At 37.8% G+C, this 10,281-nt stretch overlaps 1 protein-coding gene across 4 annotated transcripts; it reads left to right on the top strand.

The window, feature by feature from the left end:
- Nucleotides 1-2,864: 2,864 nt before the first annotated feature.
- Nucleotides 2,865-7,341, top strand: LOC103710522 (probable inositol transporter 2). Of its 4 annotated transcripts, none has more exons than XM_008796271.4 (7): nucleotides 2,865-2,943; nucleotides 3,008-3,165; nucleotides 4,663-4,733; nucleotides 5,220-5,555; nucleotides 5,741-5,848; nucleotides 5,997-6,593; nucleotides 6,707-7,341. In XM_008796271.4, the coding sequence occupies exons 2-7, from the start codon at nucleotides 3,033-3,035 to the stop codon at nucleotides 7,187-7,189; spliced, it is 1,728 nt and encodes a 575-aa protein (XP_008794493.1). In that variant the 5' UTR covers nucleotides 2,865-2,943; nucleotides 3,008-3,032; the 3' UTR covers nucleotides 7,190-7,341. The 4 variants fall into 4 exon arrangements, with proteins under 4 accessions (XP_008794493.1, XP_038987895.1, XP_026661776.1 ...); XM_039131967.1 differs by having other exon boundaries at nucleotides 2,881-2,943; nucleotides 3,019-3,165; XM_026805975.2 differs by having other exon boundaries at nucleotides 2,882-2,943; nucleotides 3,027-3,165.
- Nucleotides 7,342-10,281: the final 2,940 nt, after the last annotated feature.

Here is a 10,281-nt window from a genome sequence, read left to right on the forward strand (position 1 = left end):
ATTGTGGAAAAACTTGTTTCTAGAAAAGATGATGGAATTTGTTTCTATGTTAACCCAAGGGCCTGTAGATAGAATGAAGTGAACTGCTGTAGTGGCCTTCAGGCACACACGTCGACATATATACACAGATACATACATACACACACACACATATATAGCATGAGAAGGATAAATTTTCCAAACAGGTTGGCAGACAAGAAAAGAAATCTCAATAAAACTTGACCTCTAACTATGATATTAAGTGTACCAAAAAAAAAGAAAAGAGAAGAAGATTGTGGACAAGAAAATTTTTAAATAGCTTGGCTGCAGGAGAGAAAAGAAGCTATATATAATTCAAATATTACAAAAATAAAATAAAAAATACACTTTTGCATGTATTTGCACTTGCACAGGTGCGAATGATTTATAAGAAAACCAGAATTTGTTATTTTGTCTGACTTTTTTCCAAAGTTTGTTTCTTTTTCTCAGAAATTATTTACTCTTTCCAGTAAATCAGGTGAATGATAGAACGTTCTATCATTCACCTGATTTACTTAAAAGAGCAAATAATTTCTTTAAAAAAAGAAACAAACTTTAGAAAAAAGTTAGAAAATTTCGTCCAAAAAAAAGATCGAGTAAGAAAGTTAAATCTTTTAGCTCAATGCATTTGGGCACCAATATTAATATGCTTTCAAATCAAGATGTCTTCCAAGTTCAGCCTACAAATTTATTGGGGAAAAAAAGAAGGTTCTAAATGTATAAAATATCAATTTTTATATAAAACTAAATATGAAGGAAGATGAAGTGAAGCTTATAATAGAAGTTAAGCATCTAGAGGTGGGCTTGCTCCTAGGTAGATTCCCTTTTCTTAAGAAAAAAAAGTGGGAAGAATATCTAGAAACATTATCAGAATGAATTTATCTGGAAAACATTAATTGTGATTCTTTAGCAAGCAATGAGAATCAGGATGCTCTCAAATTGCTAACAATGTAGTATCAATTTTTAATTCTCCATCTTTCATTCAAAAAAAAAAAATCAATTAAGTACCATTTATATGTATCAAAGCAAGCATATCTCTTCATAACTTTGAGAAAAAGAGATTCATAATTGCGAACAAAAATCTACTGATGCACGCATTAGAGGAGATCAATTAGGCACCGCTTTCTTGTTTTGCCACATATCCCATGGCACCGTTCTTAAAGTGAAAATCAAAGAGGCAAGGCATGACTTCCTGAAAAAAAAAAATATGCGAAGCATCCTCACACCATATTCCCCTAGCTCTTCTGTCTTGTGAAACCATTCATTTATAAGCTCGTTCGTCATGTAGCTCACTATTTTTCTTCGTGAAGCCGACAGTCCCTCTCCATCCGTTCATAAGGCTTTTCTCCTCTTCCTCGAGTCTTTTTCTCCTTCTCTCTTCGAGATGACTTATTTACTAAATACGTATCATATGGCCATGGACTATGTATTGATAAACACTAAATTCTAAAAACCATTTATCAATTTGTCTAGAAGTGTGTATCAGATCACTTTATGACTAATTTGCCAAGTATGTATCATGTGGCTATAGAATGTATACTAGTTGACACTATATTCTATAAACTGTGCATCGCTTTATTTGGAGGTATGTATCGATTTGTTTGGAAGTATGTATTGAATCGCTAGATGCCTAATTTGTTAGATGTGTACCATTTTATCATGTATTATATATTATTGAATATTATAATCTAGAAACTATGTATTGGGTGACTTATTTGCTAAATGACCACAAATTGCATACTAGCAAAGGAAGGAGGAGAAAGAAATTTAGAGAAGAGGAGGCAGCCTCATGACCAGATGGAGAAGGACGAAAAGGCTTCCCAAGGAAGAAGAGCTACAGGATGGACAATATGAAGATGCTTCATTTTTTTTTATTTTTTTTTTATTTTTTTTAGAAGTCACGGGATGGGTGGACTCTATTGGTAGTCTCATCCTGTCGTGCTTTTTTGGTTTCCGCTTTAAGATCGGTGCTATAGTTATGTGATAGAAAGGAAATATCTCCTCTGGTGCATGCACCAAAAGAATTTTTCCCCCATAATTGCAGTTACTGCTCATGTGATCAAAACTGGTCCCATAGGCTCAACCATATCTAGCCCACTGCTCTGCCTCTGTACCTTCTTGATAGCGAGCCAATCCACTGAAGCCTCCTTTAGCCTATTCTGTTAAAAAAATAAAAAAAAGGAGGAATAATGACCAACCCATAGCTCATCCACCTAACCTTATTCCCTGGAATTTCATGTGACACCCAATTTTGTAAAAAAAAACAAATCTTAAATCAAGAGAAGCACAAAGAGGTTACTCAATCTACCATGTTTCAGAAAAGTAATTAACTTTTCCAGTGTGTGACATTTATAAGGTAGGACCCAAAGGGAACGTTTTATCAGCATATGAACCATGATGCTATTCAGTCAAATCTTAGGGTCACTGCATTTTCCCTGAATAGATCATTTTCTTTTCCAAGACTCTGCATTCTATTCCCAACTACTCATATTTCTGATCTTCCCCATGTAGCCACTGGGAAGCGTGGTCCTTAAGGCTTGTTCAGTGTATTAAATTTACGTACTTATTGTAGTAAATTTATTCATAAGAGTGCGTCTCATCCTAAAGACAGATCACTACGTGGTTGGACGTTTGCCATAAGATTTATAAATAAACCAGCAACCTGGAAGAGTCATCCACAGTTCACATTCCGGCACCGTTGGGGCTCGTTTTTTAATATCAATCTATTTTACTGTTTATTAATAGCATTTAACCATGAATCATGGGAGTCAATTGGAAAGGGACGATTCCTTTCCTGGAATCTTCTCATTTGCGTCCATGAGTAGGACTCCTCATCCTTACGTTAACAATGACTCCTCCCTCCCTCTCTCTCACACGCGCGCGCGCGCGCGGACACACCAAGGGAGTGGACTTGTTCAACAGAGAGTGAGTTCCATCAGAACTTTGTGTTTATATAAACATCATATCCTACTGAAGGGATTATCCTTAGACAATCTGCAGCCTAACAGGAGACAATGGAAGGAGGAGTTCATGAAGTGGATTCGTCGGCTTTCAAGGAGTGCTTCTCTCTTGCATGGAGGAATCCTTATGTTCTTCGACTGGCTTTCTCAGCAGGGATCGGTGGCCTGCTCTTCGGATATGATACTGGTAAGAGATATATATACAGCTAGTATATGCTTCAATTCTTCCTCTGAATTTTTCTGCTCTCCTATAAATATATTTAAATTATTTGTATTTTTTTTTTGCTTTAATGAAGAGGGGGAAGTGCCTTACTGCCTTGAGATTTACCTCAAAAAGAAGGAATTCTTCTCTGAATTTCTTTTTTATATTTCTCAAGATGAAATCTTAGAAACTCCATAATTTCTTTTTGATAAAGAAAATAGATCCAGCAGAGGCAATGAAATGTACATAAATAACATTTTGTTAATTGTTGAACTGTGGTTTAGATAAAAAATATATCCCTGAACAGCTTATGGTACTATGTTTGAAGCTTATAGTTTATTAAGTTACAATTTCCCTTTCTGACATCAAGTTCAACAATTTTCTCCCACATTTTCCTCCGCATGGGCCATATTTCTATTCATGAAGCTTTGTGGAGAAAACTAAGATGTGATCTCTTCATATTTAATGGGAAGAATTCAATAAATTTATTTAATTAACTGGTTTAGTACTTTGGATGACAGGAATAAAATTGCCTAGCACTCAAGAATTTTGAACTGCCTATTCAAGAGAGTTTCATCTTTTGTTTTTCCTTTTTGTTCTTTTTCCTTTTTCTGATTTTGATCCTTTTCATGTTAATAATGGAATGTAAAATTGGAACCAACATATATGCTTTGCTGTTTGTGCATAATCTTCACTCAGGACTTTGCATTTAATCCATTTAATGACAGGAAATTTATATTTAAGTGAAAAAGATTCACATCCAAATATTTGAGATGGGATTTGTTGATCAAGGTTTAGCTTAGCCTCCATGTAATCATGACTTAGTTAGCTGCCAAACATATAGGGTTTGGATGCTGGTCATACCAAACACAACACAAAATAACCTGATCTGAGAAAAATCTTCGATCAGGTCCATATCAGAATATTTGATCTATGTCTTGGGCAAAGTCAGGTCTAAATAGAGCTCAACATATCCAACCCGGCCAAATCTCATCATTAGAGTGGACGGTAGACACTAAATGACTACACCCTATTCAATTTGATGTAAGAAATTGAAAACTAGACCGGACCTAAACCAACTTTCTGAGGCCATTAGAGTTGGTCTCTTTGATTTATGAGTAATCCTTTTCGGACCCAACTAGATATGAATTCCTGATCCAGATGATGTATAGAAATTCAGATCACCATGACATAGGTGGATAACTTTCATAGATCATCCCTTGAGATCAATAAACAAGACAAGGCTTGTTAAGGTGGAAGTCGAGTATCTGAAACAAAATATCTTAATGAAGTCATAGGCAAAATAACTTTCCTAATGAATCATTTTCCACAACATAGCTTAATCAATTCTGCCCTTTTGCTCACTGATGGGAAGATGCGCTAATTGGATGATGTAAAAGTAATGCGCAAGTTGGAACTATGCATCTGTTTCCTGGAATTTAAAGTGAACTGATGTTCTAACTCATCATCTTCTACTTGCAGGAGTAATTTCTGGAGCATTACTTTACATTCGCGATGATTTTTCTTCAGTCGACAAGAAGACATGGTTACAGGTGATGAATCACTGTTCATGCCTACTTTTCTTAGTCTTCAATGTTTTCCTTCCCTGAATTTTTTTTCTCTACTTTTTACTGTTTTTAAGGATGTATTATAGTAGGAAAATATGTTCCACTTCTTTAAAAGCAGAATTCACCAGCTCCAAGTGTTTGTTTTTTCTATGACCGTATAATTTCAGCATCTACCTAAGCGGCATCCTTATCAACTGAACATTTTCAGGTGGGGGAACATTTTGACATGATCTGATGTCTAATGATTGACATCATACACAATTTGTGCTCCACTGCACTTGTTTCCCAACTCCATCTTCTAAGCTCTGACACCTCTTGCATCTTCTCAACATGGTGTAACTTCATAAAAATTCTGTATTGAATATCAACAGTCACTCTGTTGAGAGGATGCACCATTCATTTCCTCTCAAAAATAAAGAAAAGTATCAACAATTACTGATCCCTCAATTGACATGGTTAATGAAAATATAGGAGAGTATTGTGAGCACAGCAGTTGCAGGGGCAATCATAGGAGCAGCAATTGGAGGATGGGCAAATGATCGCTTTGGAAGGAAAACATCAATCCTCGTCGCTGATTTCCTCTTCCTTACAGGTGCTGTCATCATGGCCTCTGCTCCTAACCCCACGCTCCTCATTGTAGGCCGTGTCTTTGTTGGCCTTGGTGTGGGAATGGCCTCCATGACAGCCCCACTCTACATATCCGAAGCCTCTCCAGCAAGAGTCCGGGGCGCACTTGTCAGCACCAATGGCTTCCTCATAACCGGAGGCCAGTTCTTATCCTATCTCATCAACCTAGCCTTCACAAAGGTAAACAACCAGACTGCTGCAGCACCAATTCAAGAGTCGGTCAATAAAAATGTCATAGAAAACAATTTTCTGAATCTTTTAGCTATGAATGACTTTCTTTTAAGCCTGTAATTTGTGAAGATTTCTATTATAGTCATCAAGGTTGGAGAAAGAAAACTTTATCATTGTTTTGGTTTTCAATCTAGGCACCTGGAACATGGAGATGGATGCTTGGAATAGCTGGAGTTCCTGCTTTGCTACAGTTCGTATTGATGTTACTCCTACCTGAATCACCCCGGTGGCTTTATCGAAAGGTATTAGCTTTCTGCATACAAAAATAGCTCAAAGTTATAATAGCATTCACATTGCTTTGCATTCATCATAACACTAACACATACTCGTAAGTACCTATTGTTTCACTTAGAAGAGGGTGATATGGAAATTTTGTTTTGTTAATTTCAGGGAAGAGAAGAAGAAGCTGAAACCATAATGAGAAAAATTTATCCTGCTCATGAGGTTGATGGAGAGATCAGAGCACTCAAGGGATCGGTTGAAGCTGAGATTGAGGAAGAAGGATCATCTGAGAAGATCAATTTCATGAAGCTGTTGAAAACCAAGACCGTGCGCAGAGGGCTGATTGCTGGAGTCGGGCTTCAGGTCTTCCAGCAATTTGTGGGCATAAACACTGTGATGTACTACAGTCCTACCATTGTCCAGTTAGCTGGCTTCGCGTCGAACCAGACGGCGCTTGCGCTCTCTCTTGTGACATCCGGTCTCAATGCTATGGGATCGATAGTTAGCATCTACTTCATTGACAGGACAGGGAGGAAGAAACTTCTGATCATCAGTTTATGTGGTGTTGTTCTATCGCTCGGAGTTCTATCAGCAGTCTTCCATGAGACCGCATCACACTCACCAAGTGTTAGTCGACAGGAGACGGCCCATTTTGCTCAATATACCTGCCCGGACTATCGATCAGCCTCGACTAGCTGGGATTGCATGAAATGCTTGAAAGCATCATCTCCAGACTGTGCATTCTGTGCTTCTGCTGCTGACAAGGTAACAAACTCATCAAAAATACTTGGCTTTGGAACCTCCGAAGCATTTTGGACTTTCAGTTATCTTCACCTAAATTTTCTGAATATTTTGTTACTCCTACTTGGTTTTTGCAGCTGTTTCCTGGAGCATGCCTGATATCAAATAAAACAGTGAAGGGTGTGTGTCATGGTGAAGGCAGGATGTGGTATGAGAGAGGTTGTCCAAGCCGATATGGATGGTTAGCATTGATTGGATTGGCACTATACATCATATTCTTCTCTCCAGGGATGGGAACCGTGCCATGGATTGTGAACTCTGAGATATATCCTTTGAGATTCAGGGGAGTTTGTGGGGGAATTGCAGCCACTGCAAACTGGATTTCAAACCTGATTGTGGCGCAATCATTCCTATCTCTGACTCAGGCAATTGGGACTTCATATACCTTTATGATCTTTGGATTCATATCAGTTGCTGCACTATTCTTTGTGTTGATCTTTGTACCAGAGACCAAGGGTCTGCCCATCGAGGAGGTGGAGAAGATGCTTGAGCAGAAGAATCTTCGATTCAAGTTTTGGACGAAGAGACCGGATCAGATGAAAAAGAATTCAGATGTATGAGTGAGGAGTCTAGATGATTTTATTGTTTTGTGATTGTGTCCTTTCTAAGAAATATTGATCTAAGAACTCGGTAAGGAACACAAGAATTAAATCGATGCATGGACTATTGTAACTAAGGCCTTAAATACAGTCAACTTCTCTGATTGTTGAAACATGGAAAACGAAAAATTTCTTTAGAACTAAAAACAGAAGATGCTAAGCGACTAGTAAAACCTATTTCAAGATACTGATAATTGTGAGATAATCTTTAGTTTAGGAGACATTCGTAAGATAGTGCATGTAGTCACAAGATGGTAAGGTTACATGGGATATATTGATGAGTTAGGTTAATATAACCAGATGAATAAGCTGCCTGCAATTCCATTGGATCATTTAGAAGTTTGTTTTGTGAGTGCTTGACATTTTTCCTAGAAATTCAACTGCTAACAGGAGGTGATTCAGCCATGATTTGCAATGCATAGGGCATATAGTCCAAAACACGCGCATATGAGAGAGAGAGAGAGAGAGAGAGAGAGAGAGAGAACGGAGCAGCTAAATCGTTAATGATTTCCTCAGAAATCAAAGCAATTAAAAGTTACCTACAACAACTGTACCATGAATCACTTGATCATTGAATAACAGCAAAGATGGCGAGATGAATTATTCAACAGCAAAAAGAATTCGGATCCAATTCGGATTTGATTTCGGGTCAACTCATCTATAGCTTTAGAACTTATGTTTGCATTCCTGCGAGCCTAAATAATTTTATAGAATCAAATCGGGTGGGTTTGTAGAATTGAAAATCTAAAATTATCCAAATTTCAAACAGATCGGACCGGGTCTGAATTCAGTAAACTAAGACCCGATCCGAAAAATAGAATAGGTCTAATTTTAGGATCCAACCTGGCCCAACGGGTCCTCCAAAAATGGATCAGGTCGGATCTAAGCAAGTCAGGTCGGTTCACGGGTCAACCCGACCAATTTGCAGCCTTAACTATAGCCGAGGAGTAGTTTTTCAAATCCCTTTTATTATAATGCATTAGATACAACAATGAACAAAAAGATAGATTTGCACAAAAGAACCAAGTACCACACAAATTTATTCTTTTCAAAACCCAAAAAATATTCTACGAAGACACGTGTGGGCATGTGTTTAGTCCCACATTGGTTATGCATGCACTAGGTAGATCTTGAATACTTATATAAAACCAAGGAACCCAAATAATACCTTCCAGTTAGTCTTTTTAGATGAGGGCCTAAGTTATTGCAAATGGTATTGGAACAAACCCGGCCCATGGCCTATATGAACTAGGAGACACTGTAGCATGGACTTATTGATGCTGACCACAAGCCGATAGTGGTGTTTGTGATTAGATTTGAATAGATTTGCACCCTTAGCCTAGCAAGGATGCTACGGATTAAATGAAGGGAGCATGTGAGGACCAGGGCGGGCATACGTTTAGTTCCACATCAGCTATGCACTTAGTAGATCTTGGATATTTGTATAAAGGCAAAAAACCCAAACAATACTTTTCGACTAACTATTTTAGGTGAGATCTTGGGTTTTTATATATTTTCTCACTTAACATTGAGAAGCAGCATATAACCTCAAATTCTTCGAGTTAAATGCATAGCAAAAAGTTGAATCCTTCACGTGATTCTTCTTCTTAAGCTCATGATGTACTAGCCGTTAAACTTCTGCACAAAGTGATCATCTCTCCTTTTAACAAGGATTACTGCATGGTCATCATACTTGATTTTCACCACCATTATGACATCCCTCCTGTAGCCACCAACAAGGTTGTGCTTCCTTGACTGATGCAATTGTAGTGTTACCCAATCTTGCCCCCCTTAAGCAACCTTGGATATTGTCCAAAAATGCTAGTTGAAAGGTATTGATAGGAACCCCCTTTTTACGTCCCATGCTGTCACACAGGATGAACATGGGGGCACAAAACAAAAAGAAAAGAGAGGGATAGGGTTATTCTCACTTTTGGCATAGCAAGCCTCCCAGTCGAAGGCCGACATGACGGGCGCAAGTTAAAGGTCCAAATCTCGTAAAATCGAACCACAAATACCCTGACCAGCTCATGGTCAGCTCCAAATAGGCCCTTTAGTCTACATGGGTCGTAGGCAGTATTTGCTCTGATACTATTTTTATACCTAAAACCTCATCATAAAGCTAGCTAGAAAGTATTATTTTGGTTTCTTGATCTTGTAAAATATTTAAGATCTTCTGACTTACAACCAATATAGGACTAAACACATGTCAATACAAATGCTCACATGTGAATTTGTAAAGTTTAAGCATTAGCATCCCTACCACTTTAAGGGTCCAAATTCAATCAAATAAAATCACAAATTCTACGAATCTAATTACAAATATTTTAATTGGGCTGTAGGCAATCTCGAAAGGGCCCATGCTGTAGTGTCGCCTAGTCTACATAAACTATGGGCTGGATCCACTCTGATACTATTTGTAATAATAAAGAAACTTATCCAAAAAAGCTAGATAGAAGATGCTATTTAAATTTCTTGGGCTATTTAAGTTTTCTGGTTCTATATAAGTACCAAGATCTATCTGGTGTCTAATTGATATTCGGCTAAAAAAATACCCTCATGGGCTCTGATATACCGTTTAAGCCTTAGCATCTTTGCTAGGCTAAGGATTCAAATCTAATCAAATCTAATTACAATTACAAGCACCATAATCAGCCCTTAGTAAATCCCAAATGGCTTGTACTACGACGTCCCCTAGTTTGCATGAGCTATGGATTGGATCCACTATGATACCTTTTATAATAACCCAGAGCTTTACCTAAAAAAGCTAGCAAAAAGATGCTATTTGGATTCTTTATCCCTGAATAAGTACCTAAGATGCATAGCCGAGGTAAGATTAAACACATGATAGGACCTTTCCTAAAAAGATTACCCGGAAGGTGTTATTAGATTTCTTGGCCTTGTATAAGTACCTAATGTCTACCTATGTATAACTGATGTGAGACTAGGTATACACCTGCACAAGCTCTAACACCCCTCCCCCCCTTCAAATCTTGCATGTAGATAATCTACTTTGCGGTGGAAAAATATATGGCTTCGAGGTTGATCCTCGT

Source organism: Phoenix dactylifera, chromosome 11, assembly GCF_009389715.1.
Source record: "Phoenix dactylifera cultivar Barhee BC4 chromosome 11, palm_55x_up_171113_PBpolish2nd_filt_p, whole genome shotgun sequence".
Lineage (NCBI taxonomy): Eukaryota > Viridiplantae > Streptophyta > Magnoliopsida > Arecales > Arecaceae > Phoenix > Phoenix dactylifera.

What these genes read in the sequence shown, in the direction of transcription:
- LOC103710522 (XM_008796271.4), top strand. Translation starts at nt 3,033, where the DNA reads ATGGAAGGAGGAGTTCATGAAGTGGATTCGTCGGCTTTCAAGGAGTGC. An exon ending in ACAAGAAGACATGGTTACAG is followed by an intron (nt 4,734 to 5,219) that starts GTGATGAATCAC and finishes ATGAAAATATAG; the next exon opens with GAGAGTATTGTGAGCACAGC. An exon ending in GTGCTTCTGCTGCTGACAAG is followed by an intron (nt 6,594 to 6,706) that starts GTAACAAACTCA and finishes TGGTTTTTGCAG; the next exon opens with CTGTTTCCTGGAGCATGCCT.